The 20,321-nt window shown below is 45.6% G+C and overlaps 2 protein-coding genes across 3 annotated transcripts; one reads left to right on the top strand and one right to left on the bottom strand.

The window, feature by feature from the left end:
• Positions 1–105: 105 nt before the first annotated feature.
• Positions 106–4,723, bottom strand: hmgb2b (high mobility group box 2b). The gene is made up of 5 exons (XM_079758308.1): positions 4,677–4,723; positions 2,470–2,627; positions 1,492–1,643; positions 1,134–1,308; positions 106–616 (listed from the first exon to the last, which is right to left on the bottom strand). Exons 2-5 carry the CDS (start codon positions 2,617–2,619, stop codon positions 470–472), a joined length of 624 nt encoding a protein of 207 aa, XP_079614434.1. The 5' UTR covers positions 2,620–2,627; positions 4,677–4,723; the 3' UTR covers positions 106–469.
• An 888-nt stretch (positions 4,724–5,611) lies between these two features.
• ctc1 (CTS telomere maintenance complex component 1) lies at positions 5,612–19,449 on the top strand. Of its 2 annotated transcripts, XM_079757556.1 has the most exons (25): positions 5,612–5,937; positions 6,490–6,565; positions 6,689–6,773; positions 6,857–7,079; positions 7,259–7,470; positions 7,580–7,715; positions 7,835–8,311; positions 9,001–9,123; positions 9,780–10,003; positions 10,112–10,259; positions 11,196–11,449; positions 12,118–12,308; positions 12,414–12,528; positions 12,909–13,275; positions 13,534–13,623; positions 13,912–14,043; positions 14,141–14,187; positions 14,326–14,411; positions 14,648–14,801; positions 15,143–15,211; positions 15,924–16,080; positions 16,208–16,266; positions 16,639–16,795; positions 17,288–17,408; positions 18,786–19,449. In XM_079757556.1, the coding sequence occupies exons 1-25, from the start codon at positions 5,896–5,898 to the stop codon at positions 18,881–18,883; spliced, it is 3,843 nt and encodes a 1,280-aa protein (XP_079613682.1). In that variant the 5' UTR covers positions 5,612–5,895; the 3' UTR covers positions 18,884–19,449. The 2 variants fall into 2 exon arrangements, with proteins under 2 accessions (XP_079613682.1, XP_079613683.1); XM_079757557.1 differs by lacking the exons at positions 16,208–16,266; positions 16,639–16,795; positions 17,288–17,408; positions 18,786–19,449 and having other exon boundaries at positions 15,148–15,211; positions 15,924–16,007.
• Positions 19,450–20,321: the final 872 nt, after the last annotated feature.

Genomic DNA, 20,321 nt, shown 5'->3' with positions numbered 1-20,321 from the left:
AATGCCATAATGCAGTAATGACATCAGAGCTGTGATGACATCACACTCTAATTTCACAGGGCTTTGATGACATCATATCCTGTGCAATGAAGACAGACTCAGATGTTTTGTTTGTGTTTTATTATAAAAGTTTCTACAGTGACAACGGAACAGAATAAAAACTCACTGAGGCTCTCTTCTGATTGGCTACAGATCCACCAATCAGAGCTCAGTGGGGCAGGGCTGGGTTTCCATGGTAACACGTTTAGGTAAGGGGCCGGAGGTGTGACTACTAACTCTGGTCTTATTGGTCACTTTAACATAGCTGACGACTCCTACACACACACACACACACACACACTCACAACCACACACACTCACACACACCAATATGCATCACAAACATAACTCACTTTTGTACATGTGCGCACACGCTTACACACTCTCCCTTTCTCTCTCTCTCTCTCTCTCTGTGCCTCCCGCTGTGGCCCTACTCATCATCATCATCATCATCGTCTTCATCCTCTCCATCGTCATCCTCCTCCTCATCTCCTCCTCCTCCTCCTCCTCCCTGGGCCGCTGAGGCCCCTCCCGGGGCACGGACGAAGGTTCCACCTCCACGGTACGCCACCATGTCCTGGACACACCACGTACACCAAGTTAGGGATCGACCGATATGGATTTTCTTCTAGGGCCGATGCCGATACCGATCAGCCTTAGCTGATGACCGATACAGGCTGACGATATTTGGAGCAGATTTTTCTCCCTCGATTTACATCATAAAAATGACACAATGATGATAACAAATGTTACAAGTCTCCATTTAAAAAAGGAACATTTATCGAACTGTCTGTCTGTAAATCATGCCGGGGGGAAAAGAAATACATATATCGGCCGGTCGATATATCGGTGGATCACTTGCACTCAGTAAGAAATAAACCATTCCGAGCTGTCCCGTTGTTAGAACCTACTGTATGACGAGCTGTCTCGAAACACGTTACGCCCCTCGTTAAAAAACAATAAGAGATCCGAATACTCTTAACTCGATAGTTTGTAGCACGATGCCGCAGCATTGCATATAGCAGAGCTCTATCTATCCATCGGTTTGACAGACTCAATATATACATATTAAAAGGTATGCATTATGTATTTACCCGGTCGTATTTCTCTCGGAGTTTCTGGGCCTTCTCCTCGTAGGGCAGTTTGTCAGACTGGGTCAGTTTGCTCCACATCTCTCCCAGCTTCTTGGCACAGTCTCCTATAGACAGGCCAGGGTACTGCTGCTTGACACTGGGCCGGTACTCACCGCAGAACACAAAGAACGCCGACCTGCACACACACACACACACAGAAGAAAACATTAGGTTGTAGGTCTAGAGAGAGAAGGGGTTTCTGGGTACTGCAGTTCTACAGTGAAGTGATTTCAAATCTAGTTTGTGCTATTCTTGTTCCCTTATTCTCTATAAAGTGAACAAGGAATCCAGTATAGGAGAAAATATAGGGGTTTCTTACGGTGGTCGTTTGGGAGCATTTGGGTCTTTCCTCTTGCGGCCCCTTTTCCCGAAGCCCTTGGGTGGGACGTAGTCCTTCATCTCGCGGTTGTAGCGGACCTTGTCGGCCTTCGCCATGTCTTCAAAGCACTTTTTATCGCTGGGAGTCAGCCCCTGGTGGAGATCAACAAAACCTTGTTACACTGTGTAGTTGTAGTTCATATAAGCCTTACCACAGTAAATATCACTTACACTACCCCTAATACTACATATCATTAACACTACATATCACTTACCCATACCACTTCTATAATTAATAATTAATTAATAATAAAATTAAGATAAATTTCATTTTAGTTATCAAAAAAGGTTTTCCACTTGTTAAAATATCATTGTAGATATTTTTACATTTTTATGCATTAGGTCAAGCGTGTGTTGGATTTAAATGAGGTAGACACGTCAAGAAGGCGATCGATGGCTTTGTTTTACTCGTCCACAAATCCCATTTGGTTTACTGATATGTCAACATGTGGAAATTAAATTCTCTGTAGTAGACTGAAATCATTACACTTAATAGTGAAAAGGAATTACTGATGTTTGAAGATATTTATTTGAAAATATCAGCAATTCAGTTTTTTCCATGTCAAAATGGTGTTGGATCTACTAAGTCTGAAATTAACATTTTTAAACGTGGAAATGACATTTCCAGTAGTAAAAAGCTACTAGTCAGCCCTGCTGCTTCAATGATAAAAGGGGGTGCTTTAGAACCTGTTTCTCTCTGGCGAGTCTGTCTCCCTCATTAGCCTGTGTCTCTCACTGCTGAACCTGTCTCTGTCCTTGGTGAACCGTTGTCTCTCTCAGCAGCCTGTCTCTATCTCTGGTAAACCTCTCTCTTTCTGGTGAACCTGTCTCTCTCGCTGGTGAACCTGTGTGTCTCTCGCACTGATGAACCTGTCTCTCTATCTGATGAACCAGTCTCTCTGTCAGTAGCGTGTCTCACCTTCCAGCGTTCTGAGCACTTCTTGGAGAACTCTGCGAAGTTGACAGACTGCTCAGGGTTCTTCTTCCGGTGCTCCTCTCGGCACGTCTGGACGAAGAACGCGTACGCAGACGTTTTGCCCTTAGGCTTGTTGTGGTCCTTGCGCATCATCTTCCTAACTGCAAACACAGTAGCATACTATGTTAGTCCTTCCTGCTACCAGTCCCCTAACCGGGCCTCTGTGGGACCATGTCTCCCTAACCCAGTCTCTGTGGAGACCGGGTCATGGAAGAAAGGCAGCACAATTCAGTTGAGCAGAACAGTGAAAAAGTCACATTCTTGCATGAAATGCAAGAATATCTGTTTCTAGCTGAATTTGCTGTATGAGACCATTTTGTTATTAGACCCCTCCCACCAAAATATCAGACCAATTAGGGCATCTCTTCGGTGATTGGTTTTGGGAATACATCATTCCTTTCAATCACATATAGCTTAGCTCCACCCACAGGCGCATAAATGCAACATGTTTTTGCTCAATGGCAGAGAAGACCGTGAGCCTTCTTAATTATGCCCTATATTCTACATTGGAGCCTAATGCATTATAGTTCTGCCTGCTACACAGCAGCCAACAGCATTATATATAGTCCTACCTGCTACATAGGAACCTACAGCATTATCTTTCTACCTGCTAAATAGGAGCCTACAGCATTATCTTTCTACATGCTCAATAGGAGCATACAGCATTATAGTCCTACAAGGAGGAACGTAAAATAAAAGAAGAGAGCACATTTAAGACTTAACCTTGGACATTTGTTGGGCATTTGCTATTATATACGTATATCTTATGTATGATTCAATTATGCATCGATTAATTTTGGTAACAGAAATCCACTATGAAAATGTTGCAATCCTAATATTGAGACTGAAAAGGTTTACGGATAAGGTGTGACTATATAAACACTCATTAATTATGGTTTAACAGTTTTGTATGTTCAAAAGGCATGCAATAGTTTGCAACAACTGCAACATATTTAGGATGGATCATATAATACAAAATAGCTTATCTTGCGAAAAATTAATTTTAAATAATAAAACACATACAATGTACAGGTTGAGGACTTAACGTGTCAAAAAAAGAGAATGTCCATATTAAATATAAAGACATAGCATACACATGTTGACATCCTATCGTGAAAACTTATTAAAGTGTTAAAAAGTGGATGGATGGTGATGGTGGCAGATTAACGAATAACAAAGAAAACGAGGAATCCATTTTCTTTCCGAGCAGGGCCGTGTATGTGCTCCACATCCCGGGCAGAAAGCCTTCTCTAACCCTCCGGCTGGAGCCTCTACCCGGCTCCGTTCAGCCGGCTATGAACTGTGGTCTGCGGCCAGAGACTGGAAACTAACGTTAGCCGAGATTTCTATTGACATCTATTGGTGCAGTTAGCCTAGCCATGCTAACCCAGTAGACAGGACTGTAAACTCCATTCACCATCGATGCTGCAGTTAGCCTAGCAATGCTAACATGCTAACCCCAGCAGAACAATGGGCCACCATTTGCTTCCCGCCCTATGCAGTGCTAGCCGTCCCATCCCCCTCCGCTAGCACCCTGCTAACTAGCACATTTACTACTACACTATATTGCATGCTTAACATTATATTACAGACTTAACTACCAATGTGCTTCATAATACATTCAGACTATTTTCCGAACTGTTAAAGGTAATTTCGGTCACCCAATGCCCGAGCGGCACACATTTGCAATGGAAACCTCGTCATTGATAACGATGCGCATTTACACCGGAGGGCTCCGTCTATTCTCTGGATCCATCAAGGGTTGTTTAGTCTATTCGCTGGAGCTCAACGCTGATGGGTCCATCTATTTTCTGGATTCATAGCGTTTGTCAAGTCTATTCTCTGGCTCATAGCGGACGGCTCCATCTAATATCTGAGTTGACATTGTGCCTGTGGCTGTGGACTACTCTTAAATGGCCGTTGCGTGATTGAAGAAGCATGTTGTATAAAACTTCCCCAAATGAATTAATGTTTTAACTGCAGATAAATACATCACCAACGTTGCCCTCCAGAATGGCATTTAATCAATAAAATAAGGGGCACTTAGAAATAAGGCTTCTAATTAGATGAGAATAATTTAAGAGAGACATTAATAAGATCCAATAGTGAATAGTATTAGTGATATTATGCATTAGTATTCATGTACTTACTGTGTGTTGGGGTCACGTTGTGTTGTTGTTCGGGTTCCGGCGGCTGCGGACTGGAGACCGTTGCTTTGAAACTGGGTTGAGCTGGAGCCGAGACCACGCCCCACAGGCACGCCCACCTCGACCGAGACCATTCAGTGGGCGTGGCCGATTGGGCGTGGCTCAATCCAGTTTGAAACCTACGGTTTCCAATATAGCCCCGCCCATGGACACGCCCCCTCCCGACTTCACCCATTCAGTGGGCGTGGTTATGCCTGCATAGAGAAGCGGGGCCATTTAAATACAAGTTTCCAGTTGGCTAGAAGGCGTGCAGGTCAAGTCCATGTGCTGCCTTGCCCTTCAGACACGCCCCCGTTGGTCCTCTCCATGGGGGGGCGGGACTCGGTGGCAAAAAGGGAAGGGGTTATTTGTATAAACAAGTCCGATTGGTTGCAAATACTGCCAGTCAACCTTTTCACATGGCTGTAAAATATAAAATATTATAATATCAATATAATCTTAGCCAAACGACGAGGGTCCACCACGGAAATAAAAGAAAAAAAACCTTGACCGATAGGTAACCCAGTAATCCCACGACAACCCTGATATACAGTAACTCATTGCAACCAGCCAACATCCCAAGCTGTACAGCAGAAAGGTCTACATTCACAAACACCATCATTAAACAATAACTCATGTAACCTTACATTATCGGTTTACTACAATATAATACAACCTTTCATATAATATATAACATAATCATTTGTCACATACTAAGATGGTCAATGTAAGATTCAGCTTTAGGGTTCACAGAATCCTGTTTATGACATATAAACCCTGCATACTAAATATTGTAACCGAAAGCAGTTCATAGTTGATTAATTTGTGGGGCGATTCCAAAAGCTGAGGAGTTTTGACCCTTTCCGCACATCGTTGTGAGGAAGTGTTTTGCGGGAAGCGACAGGTTTGAAACTCTGAAGTTGGTTACCGAAGGACTTGAAGCGGTGGTGTCGGTACCGAAGGACTTGAAGCGGTGGTGTCGGTACCGAAGGACTTGGAGCGGTGGTGTCGGTACTGGAGGATATCAGCCGTGGTGACGGTACTGGAGCATTAGCACCGTGGTCAAGGTATCGGAGGACTGTGAGCCGTGGTGTCGGTACCGGAGGACTGGGAGCCATGCTGTCGGTGCCGGAGGACGAAGAGCCGTAGTGTCGGTACCGGACTGTTCTGAGTCGTGGAAGGAATGGAGGAGTTTCTAGATCGGTTTCCCGGCAGGAGTGATGCGGTCAGTGTCTTCTTCGTTGTGTGTCTCGTCAGGCTGCTGCTTTCGTTTAAGCTAAACTACAACTGAAGCATCTAGCTCTATATAGTCTAGATCTACATAGATAGACAACTGACTCGTCCAGCTCTATTTAGTGAAGCTCTATATAGCTAGAATCAGGCATATAGCTCTATACTTTAGTTATATTTGGAATAGATTGACTGATGCATCTTGCTCCATAGTCTCGATAGAAAGTCATTACAGGTGGCAGCATTATATTATGTTAATTATTTACACTCGACTGCCCACACTTCTTAAAAGTAAAACCATCATTATATTTGATCATTTTATTATTCGTTTCATCGTATTGTACTATATATACAAGAGAAATGGTGGAAGACAATAATAATAATAAATAAATAGTAATCTTAATAATATAGTAATAATAGTATAATTATAATACTAATAATCACACAAATAATAATAATACAAAACAACACTATAAACGTTATAAACCTAAAAGTTCTAATAAAATAATAATACACATAACGGTATTAATAACATTTTTATCTGCAGGAGAGGTCGTGGCTCAAGGAGGTATTTGAGTTTGTGAAGCATCAGCTAGGCTCCGCACCCGACGCCTCTTTGACAGGTGCGGACCACGCCCACTATTTAAAGGAGATATACGCTATAAAAGTAATCTGTTTTGTTTATGTGTGAGATGACTCTACAGAATACTGTTATATTGTTTTATATACATTGTTTGTGTGTTCAGAGGAAGCTGCCCTTGACCTCAGTGTGAGTCTGCTGAGGAGAATAGAAGAGATACACAACACCTGTACACTGCCTCTCAGCTACAGGTAGCGACCTCCCTCACACACTCCCTCGCACACGCGCAGATACGTACACAAGCTGCAGTTGTAAGACTGTCCTCTCTTGCTAGGCTGCTGTCTGTCTCTGAGCTGGTGGCCAGGCAAAAGGTTGCTTGTGTGAGCAATTTGTCCTGGAGCACCAATCAGCACAAAGCCTGGGTGAAGGAGGCGGAGTCAGAGCAGGCCCACCGCAAGGCCTTACCTCGGGTTCACCTGCTTCTGATTGGCTACCTGAGAGCAGGGCGGGCCGGAGAGCTGAGACTGACCGACGCAAGCGGGGATGTGACATGCGAGGTTAGCACCCACAATGTGTGCATTGTGTCTCCAGTAATGCGTGGTAGCGTCTCCATGGAAACGTGTGGATGAGTCGTCATGGTAACGTGTGTTTGTTTCTCCACGGTGACGTGTGGTTGTGTCGCCATGGTAACACGTGGTTGTGTCTTCGTGGTAATGTACATTTGTGTCGTCCCCAGTGTGTATCTCCCTCTCCTCAGTGGTTGGGCCAACCTCTGTTTCTTCCTCATTGGAACTACATCCCCCACAATGCACCTCACATGGGGCTGGTGGAGCTAATTGGCTCTCCAGTACTGCTGAGTCCTTGCCAGGGATTGGCAGTTCATCCTGGCGGGGCGGAGCTTAGCAGAGCCAATGGGGTCAAAGAGGCCGCGGCACGACTCCTTACAAGGTAGTGTGGGTGTGTGTGAATGTGTGTAGAATATTTAAATAATTTCTTTGATTATGATGGCAACTCTTTTTCTCTATTCCTGTGCCCGCGCGTATGTGTGTGTCTGTAGGTGTCAGGGTGTGCGTGTGCAGCTGTGTGGGGTGGTGTGTTCAGTCAGTCCTGTGCTGGAGGTCTCTGATAGCACCTTCTTCATCCTCATCCTCAAGGACCCCCAAAACACCCAGACCCTGCCTGTCCTGGTCCAGGTGAGACTTTTCATCATTTTATTTTATGGAAACACAATTTACGTTGCAGACTGTCAATTGTATTTTTATCTGTTGATCTCTCAGTCTCTCTCTCTCACTTCCTGCCCCCCCCCCCTTAGGAGACCAGCTGTTTGTGGTGGAGTCAATGTGTGTTTGTGGATCAGTGTGTGTATGTGACAGTATTGCGTGTGTGTGTGGTGCGTGGTTGGAAGGGAAACCGACTCCTCTGTGCGACCAGCAAGTCCAAACTACACATCCTGGAACACGCACTCTCCCCTCACACTCACACCACACACACCCCCAACACACTCTCCCCTCACACTCACACCACACACACCCCCAACACACTCCCTCCTCACACACATGCAACAAACACACACACACAAGACACAGAAACACACACACTCTCACCTCACACACAAACTCCCCAACAACACACCGATACGCAAACACTCTCACTTCAAACACACACACCACACCAACAAAACACAGAAACGTTCACGCAACTTTCAGAAGCAGCAGGGCAGAAGGTGGAGCCAAACGTGATCATCCAATCAGGTGTCAGAGTGAAGCACTCCAAAGTCATCAGTTACCAGGTAAAACACAAAAACAACATAATGTACAGAGCTCTTTGCTGACTTGCTGCCAGTTAAAGTGCTTTACAATGAGTGTGAGAGTCTAATTCAAACATACAGTCATACACATTCATACATTCATTCATACATTCATTCATACATTCACAGCCGTCCGCCGTCTGTCCTTGGGTGACACTATTACGGCTGCGCACACCTGCTTTATGGCCACCTCACTTCATGAACTTTACTCTCTCCCCCCTCAGAAGAAATGTGGTTTCCTCGTTAGCCATGCCAAGAAGGCTGAATGGATCGTTTTAATAGCACATACTGTATATCATCTTCTTGTGCGTTCACCGAGTCATCATATTTTTTCAACAATGTGTGCGGACAGAGCATGAAGGTCGACTGAATCCATGCAGAGCTTTATTTCATTTATTAATGCGACTTTGATCCACATTTTTATATACTTATTGACCAATAGGGAAATTCAACCTCTGCATTCCACCCATCCTCGCTAGGAGATAGCTAAAGTAATCACTAACCCACCTCATAGGGTTTAGTGTTAGATTACTTGCTCAGGGACACTTCAACACTAGAAGGAGCAGGGGATCGAACAGCAACAGGCAAACTGCTCTTAACCCCCAGCTTTTCTTATTCATGTGCGTGTATATATATATATATATGGTAATTCCGCCCTTCTTCCCTGACAGGGTGTGGTCACTGAGGTGCTGAGTGAGGAGGCGGGACTATACATGATTGATGGGGAAGTGGGCCTGTGTCTGGCCCACCAACCACCTCGGAGGAGGGGCCTCCGGACGGGAGACCATTTACAGGTCACCCCTCTATCATTCTGCCTCTCCTCTATCATCCCTCCATCATTCTGTCTCTCCTCTACCATCCCTCAATCATCCTGTCTCTCCTATCATCCCTCCATCATTTCTTCTCCTCTATCCCTCCATCCTTTTCTCTCTCCTCTATCATCCCTCCGTCCTTTTGTCTCCTCTGTCATCCCTCCATTATTCTCTCTTGTCCCTCCATTTTTCTTCCTCCTCTTTTCTCCCTCCAACATTCTATCTTCTCAGAAAAACAGTCATGAAAATCGATAGACAGACAGATATTCAATGTGTTGAGAGAAAGACAGGTAAAGGTGCTATGTAGTTGACAGGTAGAGAGGTGTCGTACAGATATATAGCATTAGTGAGACAGGCACATGGAGAGACACAGGTCATTCCGATCCATAGTGTTGAAGATACAGACAGGTGGAGAGACAGACAGGTAAAGGTGTCATGTGGTTTCAGATTCACAGCGTTAGAGAGACAGACAAGTAGAGAGACAGACATGTAAAGGTGTCATGTGGTTTCAGATCCAAAGCTTAAGAATGACAGACAGGTAGAGAGACAGACAGGTAAAGGTGTCATGTGGTTTCAGATCCAAAGCGTAAGGTAGACAGGCAGAGAGACAGACAAGTAAAGGTGTCTTGTGCTTTCAGATCCATGGTGTCCACTTCCTCTACCAGCCGTGTCCGGACCTTCCTCCCAGCATGCTTTGCGTGTGTCTGCGCTCCACCCTGAGGGTCACAACCTTTAGCCCGCTGGCTACCCCTGAACCTAGCTCACCTGGACCCTTGTCGTTACCACGGTTACTACTCAAACAGGATGTTGGCATGTCCCAGTACCTCTGGATCAGTCATGTGACCAAACAACTCAGATGCAGGTGTGTTCTGTCAAGCTTTTTGTTGTTTTTATTGTGCGTAATAAAAAGTGATCCTAATAAGTGTGTGTGTGTGTGTGTGTGTGTGTGTGTGTGTGTGTGTGTGAGTAGCCTGGTTCCCATGTGGCTGAAAGCAAACACTGTGTGTGCTGTTGCCTGGAGGATTCTGCAGCTTTTGTTCAAAACAACCGAAGGAGGAAAAAGAAGAGACATTTATACAGAAATACTGGAAGACCCCCACACCTGTCCTCTCTCTCAGGTAACACCCCTGTCCCCCTCTCAGGTAACACACCTTTCCTGGGATCTGGAATCTGGGATAAATAAAGTACTATATTATCCTAAGGCCGTGATTGACTAGTTGGGTAGTGGATGTATTTGTGTGAAGTGCACACTTCAAGACACATAGTGGGCTGCAGAGTGTTAATGGTTTATTACGATGCTCCAAATGAGAGTTGGTGCTGTGGGGCTTCTCATGGTTCAGTTATTAAATCTCTCGATATGAATCTCAAGCTCAGGCTAGGTAATATCAGCAGATGGAAGATAATTTGAGCGTGTTGTGCAACCAAATCTGATAGCTAACCTCAGCTCAACTCAGACCCAAGCAAACGAAAAGCCAAACTGAAGTCGTCTAGATGCATCCAAACCACTCAAACTGAGCAAAAATAAAAACATATGGTTATGGCTTGTTTAACGTTCAAATGAAAAGATGTAAACGCTCCAATGAACGCCATAAACGCTGAAAAACTGACGACGCAAGGCGTTTCTGGCCAGCTCTCACCGCATTCCAAAACAAATCACAGAAAAAACCAATGTGGTCTGGGCTGAAGCCAACCAAATGTCCCAGCATTCCCACTAGTGTACGGAGGCCTGCAGGTACCCAAAAGAGAGCAGGGGTGATAGGCCGAAACTAAAAAATCGAAATGGACCTAGTGCAGAATATTCAATAATCGAATGATTAGCGTTATTTAATGATAAATCAATCCGTATTCAGAATCTTTATGCAAATGAATGCTGTTTCAAAAATTGTGCTAAGGTCATGCTTTTTGTCTATATGGAGTTAACAAGCTTGACTGAACACCCTGCGCACACTGCATCAGTCGAAGACCAATGCAGCATTTTAATGAGTGCTAAGCCTACCGGGGCCTTTCAGCCATACCTAATATCTGCTTCTCTCTCTCCTTTCATCCATGGGCAGTACACAGCGGACCCCCTGGTGTGTGAGTATGTGTGCGTGAGGGAGTGTCTGAGTGAGTTGGAGTCCCAGTGTGGGTCCGGAGCATCTCTTCGCTCTCTGCTGCTCCCTGGTTGGGCCAGTCTCAGCAAGGCCCAGCTCAATCAGCGTCTGGCCTGGTCCCACAGCGCCCGCCCCGGGACCCGGACTAGACCGCCTACACCCCACCAGGAACAGACCGGTCCACAGAAGGACCGGCCTGGTCCAGGACCCACTCGGTAAAAGTACAACCAGAACTAGACAAGGGGCTGACCACACCGCACCTCACCACACCAGGACCAGACAAGGCCACGGACATCTACACTAGGCGTTGCCTGTCAAGGGCAAATACAATTTTAAAGGACTGTCATCACCCTGGCCATAAAATGAAAGCGGCTTCGTTCTCCAAAGGCCAGAACAGAAAGACTGAGAAGAAGTTTTTTCCCCCAAGCCATACGGACAATGAATGCATAATTCCCCCATCTTCATAAACTTTTTATTTTATTTTATTTAATCCCCACCCCCTTCTCTTTTTATTTAATTTTTTTCTTCTTACTTTTCAATTATTATTAAACTTTGCACAGCAGGGAGTTGCAGTCGCAATCCCCATTTCACTGCTTTTTTGTTCCACAAATTACGCATGTGACAGATAAATACTTGAATCTTGAATCTTGGTTAGGGTTGACTAGGCGGCTAGCTAGGCTGTGATATTCAGGGGCTAGCTAGGCTGCTTGATACAGGGACAATGGGGACTAGCTAGGCTGTAAGCTAGGATGTTTGATACAGTGGCTAACTAGACTGGGACCAGCTAGGCTGCTAGATACAGGGACGACAGGGACTTGCTAGGCTGTTATATTTAGGGACTAGCTAGGCTGGCATGTGTTCATTGTTGTCTCTTTACTTTTAGTGGACAGCGCCCCCTGGTGTTGGTGGGGGTCCTGGAGCTCCCTGACCAGACGGACACAGCGCACACCTCATTACACACACACACCTCACCACACACCCTCCAGTTGAGAGACGGGTCAGGGCGCGTGGCCTGTGTTGTCACTGGACCTCATGAGGACCGGCAGAGGGCTGTCTTCAACTCTGCCTGGATCGGTAACGCACACACGCACACACACACAAACGTACACACACACACACACACACACACACACACACACACACACACGCATTTGTTTGATTGGTTAATGTGTGCTTCAGGTTGTCTGGTGTGCGTCAAGCGGGTCACCATGGTTACAGAGCAGTTCCTTCAATCAGATTTCCCTTCCTACACACACCTGGAACAAGATGGATATATCACTCACAAACACTACAGGTAATATGCTACATGTTACACACTACAGGTAACAACAACCACAAAGGTAAAATGCTATAGGTAACACACTACAGGTAACAAACCACTTCAAATACACAACAGGTAACACCCTACAGGTAACCGTTATACGTAACACACTACAGGTAAGATAGGACAGCACAGATAGCACACTAAATGTAACACACTACAGGTAACACACTTCAGGTAACCCACTAGGGGTAGCACACTATAGGTAATACAGTAAAGGTTACAAACTAGGGGCAACACACTATAGGTAAAATGCTTTTTGGTGACACGCTATAGGTAACACAATTTAGGTAACTGCGTGTGTGTGTGTGTGTGTGTGTGTGTGTGTGTGTGCGTGTGTGTGTGTGTGTTAGATCCTATCTCCAGTTCTGTTCGAGTGATGTGCACATCCTGAGCCCCTCGGTTGCCATGGCAACGCACCTGCAAGCAGAGAGGGCTAAGAGAGTAGAGGAGGAGAGGGAGGAGAAGAGAGTGAAGCTTGATGGAGAAGAGGAGGAGAGGTTACCTAGCAGCAGTCAGCATCCATGCGTCTCTGTGGTGATGAGGGTGGAGCAAAAAGAGGGCTTGTGCTGGAGGAACACGGGTGCAAAGCGAGAGGAGGCTGGGCTTACTCTCAGCTTCCAGGTTAGAGCTGAGCTGATTGGTCCAGCCCTGAAATGGGGGAAGGACCCAAAAAATAGCCTGGTCACAGACGCGGAAATGGACAGTCATGTTACCAAGGTAACGCATGTCATCCCCACTCATCCCATTATAAAAATAGATTTGTTGTGTGTCCGTAGGTACATGTAGTGTTTTGTGTCTAGTTGCGTGTTGTGTTGTGTATCCATAGGTACATGTAGTGTTGTGTTTCTAGTTGCCTGTTGGGTTGTGTGTAGATACAGGTTATGTTGTTTTGTCTGTAGGTCCATTCTGTGTTGTGTGTAGTAACATGTGGTTTTGTGTTTTGTGTAGTTACATGTTTTGCTGTGTTGTGTGCAGGTACAGGTTGTGTATCAGTCGAGGGCTGTGCGATGGTTTCCTGTCTTGCAGCCAAACTGTTTGTACCGGATCGTTGTTCCAAAAACACAGGTACACACACGCACACTACTGACCACCTCCCACCCACCTAAATGTCTCAAGGTAACCTGGGAGGATGTTGTCTGGAGTTCGTCAGGGGTCATTTCTAGAGCCCTTGCCTTTCATCTGTGTTTGCTTGGTCATGGTGAAGTAGCACAGAAATATTTGAGCCTAATAGCCTAGATATAGATAGATAGATAGATCTACAGATCTAGATCTACAGTATATCTATCTATATATATATATTTATATATATATATATGTAGATATTTTATTCAGATATTTTTGTCTTTCTGTCAGGATACCAGCTTTCTGAGTGGTAAAGTGGCTCCTTGGCAGAGCAAGGTGGAACTACACACTGACCCCGCCCTCCAGGTGGGCTCCGATTGGACATTCCACACACTGGCCCTGCCCAATCTCCTCCACAGCCAGGTAAACCCACACGTATCTGCGCACACAGAGAAGCACACATACACATTTCTAATCCAATCTAATCTCTCTCTCTTTCTCTCTGTCTCTGTTTTTCTAGTGTCTCTCTCCCAACCTGATGTCTGTCTCTGAACTTCTGGATTCCAGGTACCTGTCTGTCTGCCTACGTGCCTCAGTGTCTGTCCGTCTCACATTTTCTTTGTCTGTCTCTCTGCCTGTCTTTTTTTGTCATCGAGGATAATATGGTGTGTTTGTGTGTTCATGTGTTTGTTTGTGTTTGTATAGTTCAGCAGAGATGGTTTGGTTTCAGGGTGTGTTGTCTGAGAGGATTAGTCTGCTAGAAAATACCAACACTGGTCACACACACTCTGGTGAGTCACACACACACACACACACACACACACACACACACACACACACACACACACACACACACACACACACACACACACACACACACACACACACACAATACACACACTGGTTAGATGAAAACCTGTATATCTGTCTAACCTATTCATTGAATACATCCTATATATCCATTTAGCCTTTATATCTGTATATAACCTATATATCTGTGTATATATTTCCTACCCTACCTTTACAGATGTTGGGAAGGGTCTTAAACTTCGCCTCACAATGTGTGACCAGAGTGGGAGGAGTGTTCACGTATATCTGGATCTAAGCCGCGCCCCTTACCCACCTGGCCTGTTGCCTGGCAACACGCTGCTGCTGTCAGCTTTCCAACGGAGGCTGTCGAGGTCCTTCAAACACACACACATATCTATTTATATATAGACAGACACACACACACCAATATCTATTTATATATACACACTACAAATAGATACGGATATAAATATAGATAGAGATATAAATATGGAATGAGGAGAGATATAAATGGTATATGTATATACTGTACATATCTCTCTCGTCATTTTATCTCATCTGTTTTAATGTGTGTTGCTGTAGATCAGGGTTGGTGTTCTGTAATGTTTATATATAACATGTATACAGTGTGTGTTTCTATAGAACAGGGTGTGTGCCATTCATTGTATGTGCTGTACATTATATAACGTGTGTATAATGTGTGTTTCTGTAGATCAGGGGGTGTCTACTGTAACTCTCTCCCTGTGAGCTGTGTGACTGTCAGCCAGCTGGGAGACTCCAGGTAACTGAAGCCCCTTTCACACACGGTTCCTGGAATACTTTGGTCCTTTGCCCTTTCACACACGGCATAGCAAAGCCAGAATAGATGGGCAGAGGGACAGTACAGCAGATGGTGGCAATGCAACCCTTATGCCAACCGCTATTAAACTTGCGGAATCTGTCCACTTTCCAGCCATTCTGAAAAAAGGAGCTTGATGCAAATAAGATAATCTGCGATTGGTTTGCTCGCTCAAAATAAATGTGTCTGGTTGCAGACGGGGGTAACCCTTTGCTGTCTACCGGTCTGTCTGTGTATCTGACTCCCTGTTATCTGCCTGTCTACCTCTCTGTCTACCTCTCTGTCTATCTCTCTCTATCTGTCTGTCTATCTTTCTCTACCTCTCTCCCCGACCCATCTATCTACCCATCTGTCTACCTGTCTGTCTACCTATCTCTATCTGTCTGTCTACCTTTCTCCACCTGGCTTCCTTCCTGTCTGTCTACATGTCTGTCTACCCATCCATCTACCCATCTGCCTACCTGTCTGTCTGTCTACCTGTCCGTCTATCTATCTCTATCTGTCTCTCTCCCTCTCTCTACCTGTCTGTCTACCCATTTGTCTTCTCATCTGTCTACCTCTCTCTACCCGTCTCCCTTCCCGTCTGTCTCCTCATCTGTCTACCTGTCTGCCTACCTGTTACTCTACTCGTCTGGTTGCCCTTTTGTCCCTCCAGCCCTCCCCAGCCCTCAACTCCACCTGTGCGTCTGATAGACTGGATGCAGCCCGGGGAGAAGAGGTGCATTGTGGGTCAGGTCAAAGGTCATGTGGTCTGTGTGCTCTACCTTCAGCTGACCTGGAGCTGCTCTCTCTGTGACAGCACATTCAAACAGGTAGAGATATACTATATAGACTATATAACACACACACACACACACACACACACACACACACACACACACACACACACACACACACACACCTATATGTATTTGTATATATATATGTTGTCTCTCTTAGTCCAGATGTTCCAGTCCTCAATGTTACTCCACCACAGCTGTCTTCCAATCCACAGCCAAGTAAGAGGATTGTGTTTGCGTGTGTGATTTATCCTTATATATAGAGGTACATATCGATTTAGATATAAAGAGGGCTAGAACTATAGATGTGTGTTCAAAGCTCTCTAAATTGTTACATAAATAGTTGTACAGATGTGTAATAGCTGTATATCTCTCTGCATGGTAATGAAAGGAGAACATGAACATAATATGTGAATGTCAAGTGATCCGACCAAGTGGTCGCATTTGCTTGAAGACCTTTTTGAAACCATCACATCTACAGCCAGTACACAGTGAAGGGCCACTGCACCTTTCGTCCATCCATGTGTTTCATATTCGAGTGAGTGGTCTGAACACTCTGAAGTACCTCTCTGTTCTGGGGCATATTTTTAGGATCATTATGGAGGATGGTACAGGGGAGGCCCAAGTCTGGTTCTCCTGTCCACTAGTTCGTCCTCTATTGGGATTGGCTGATTCTCAGTGGGAGGAGCTACAGCGAGCCTTGCGGGTCAGAGGGCGTGTCCGCGTCTACTCCCGTGGGCGGGGTCTGGTGAGAGTCAGTGTGCTACACAAAAAGTACATTTAGTATGCTGTGCACAAGTAAGATTAAGCATGCTATGCGGAAATAATATTGAGTGTGCTACACTAGCAAATCATTAAAGGTGACATATTTTACCACCAGGTGTGAGTGTGATTAGCCGTTACAAGCCGTTTTGAAAATCTACCCATCACAAGTGGGCGTGTCCAGACAGATGTGTGACGGATAGATGAGCACCGTTTGCTACTAGTCCACTGGGTAGGCTGGTAGACTGATCCGTCCAGCACATCTCTAGGTGGACACGCCCACTTGAAGAGGCAGATATTCAAAATGTCTTGTAACGGCTAATCACACTCACACCTGGTGGTACAATAATACCTTTAAGCGAGCTATGTTGAGGTTACATTTAGTATGCTATTCTTAAGTACATGTAGCATGCTGTGCTTAAAGGGTGCTATGAGCTGTCTAATGAGGGGTGTGTGTGTGTGTGTGTGTGTGTCTCAGGTGTGTGAGGAGGACTCTGACTGCCTGGCCCAGTACCTGAGCAGCCTGTGTAGCAGTCACACTGTGTGCCGCCCGCTCACACTCACCTGTCGGGCACGCACACACACACAGCAAGCAGAGGGTGAGCGCGCACACACACACACACACACACACACTAACACTCACACTCACACTCACAGCAAGCAGAGGGTGAGCGCGCACACACACACACCCACACACCCACACACACACACTAACACTCACACTCACACTCACAGCAAGCAGAGGGTGAGCGCGCACACACACACACCCACACACACACACTAACACTAACACTCACACTCACACTCACAGCAAGCAGAGGGTGAGCGCGCACACCCACACACACACACACTAACACTCACACTCACACTCACAGCAAGCAGAGGGTGAGGCCGCACACACACACACCCACACACACACACTAACACTAACACTCACACTCACACTCACAGCAAGCAGAGGGTGAGGCCGCACACACACACACACACACACACACACTAACACTCACACTCACACTCACAGCAAGCAGAGAGTGAGCGCGCACACCCACACACCCACACACACACACTAACACTCACACTCACACTCACACACACAGCAAGCAGAGGGTGAGCGCGCACACCCACACACACACACACACACTCACACTCACACTCACAGCAAGCAGAGGGTGAGCGCGCACACCCACACACACACACACACACTCACACTCACACTCACAGCAAGCAGAGGGTGAGCGCGCACACCCACACACCCACACACACACACACACTCACACTCACACTCACAGCAAGCAGAGGGTGAGCGCGCACACCCACACACCCACACACACACACTAACACTCACACTCACACTCACAGCAAGCAGAGGGTGAGCGCGCACACACACACACCCACACACACACACTAACACTCACACTCACACTCACAGCAAGCAGAGGGTGAGCGCGCACACCCACACACCCACACACACACAAACACTCACACTCACACTCACAGCAAGCAGAGGGTGAGCGCGCACACACACACACCCACACACACACACTAACACTCACACTCACACTCACAGCAAGCAGAGGGTGAGCGCGCACACCCACACACCCACACACCCACACACACACACTAACACTCACACTCACACTCACAGCAAGCAGAGGGTGAGCGCGCACACCCACACACCCACACACACACACTAACACTCACACTCACACACACAGCAAGCAGAGGGTGAGCGCGCACACCCACACACCCACACACACACACTAACACTCACACTCACACTCACAGCAAGCAGAGGGTGAGCGCGCACACACACACACCCACACACACACTAACACTCACACTCACACTCAACAGCAAGCAGAGGGTGAGCGCGCACACACACACGCACTCAGACTCACACACACACAAACAGACGGTGAGCTCTATCTCTCCCTGTATAAATTGTGTTGCTAACACTATGTCGCTAACTGTTTCAGGTGAAGCCCGAAGGTTCACTCGAGGAGAGACCGACTTCATGACCCGGATGCTCTTGCCTTTACAACTGACCTGTACCCACATAGAGGCAGACAGTTAGACCTGTACCCGCATAAAGGCAGACAGACAGGTAGGCAGACAGACAGACAATGGAAGGATGAATCCTAAGAGGACATGAACATTTCCACAATCATGTTTGCAGAGCAGGGATTACCGCTTAAGTCATAATAATAATACTTGTTAATAATTGTTGACGGTCTATCATTGTTTATTGTAAATAAATAAAAAAGTTTATATATGTTATTCATATGTATTGTTTAATTAATGGTGTAAAATATAGAAAGTAATCTAATCACTGTCAGGTTCAGCACACTATTAAGTCATGCTATTCACACACACACATACACACACATACACAAATTTAGTGATACACGTATCTATTGCTAGTGACATACAAACACGACGTACAAACACAATTACATAATGTCTTGTTCAGTTCAACAATAAATCATGCTAGTGACATTCACATACAAATATTTAATATATTATACTGTTATTGCTGTACAATTGCATTATGGTTAACAAAGACAGACTCTGTTAAACATTTTATAATTAATTTTATTCAGATCATTCATTGAATTTGAATAATAAAAATATTATACATCAGTACCAGAGACACCTGTGTGTGTTTGTTGTGAGAGGGTGTTCCGGGGAAGGTGTGAGTGTTGTAGAGAAGGGTGTGAGTGTGCGTTTCGTGTAGAACAGCATAATACATTTTTGGATATGATACATATTGAACTAGAACTCTACTAGAAGGGACTAGATAACCACCCTTACCATAGCCCCCTCAACCCACTCTAGCCCTAACAAACTCTAACCCCCTTCCCGACTCTCAACAAAACCCACTCTAACCCTAACCTCCTAACCCACTCTAACCCTAACCCCCTAACCCTCTCTAACCCTAACCTCCTAACCCAATCTTACCCTTACCCTCTAACCCCTAAAGCCCATTTCTGACCAGTGTGCAAGACCTGGTACCCTTCGTGGACTTGCAGGTGGACCTGTGCACCTGCTGGTCCACCAGGTACCTGACCACCTGTACCGTGTAGATTAGCAGGTACATCTGGTCAACACCTATCTCCACGATGGTGAAGAAGCCCCATATATTAAATATATATACACACTGGGTATAATGACTAAGATCATTCGACCAAAATAAATAGACTAATCAATAAATAAATGAATCAATAGAATATGTGTTATATTGTTATCACCACAGTGGCCTTCTAGACCATCACAGCACCAGATACAAAGACTCTAATCTTCTGCATCATCCCTCCATCGTTCCTCTCTCTCTCTCTCTCTCTCTCTCTCTTTCTCTCTCTCTCTCGTTCCCTCTTGTCAGAGAAAGAGGATAGATAATAAGTTGGTGCGGGTAGATAATAAAGAGGTAAGGGTTGGTTGATGGATGTCATATCAAAAATAGTTCCTCTATGTCACCGCAGCGGCAGTTTTCATGGTGATCATTTCCATGGGGA

This window comes from Pollachius pollachius (genome assembly GCF_949987615.1).
Source record: "Pollachius pollachius genome assembly, chromosome: 20".
Classification (NCBI taxonomy): Eukaryota; Metazoa; Chordata; class Actinopteri; order Gadiformes; family Gadidae; genus Pollachius; species Pollachius pollachius.
The sequence above is the reverse complement of the archived record's forward strand: the minus strand, read 5'-3'. Positions and strand labels throughout refer to the sequence as shown.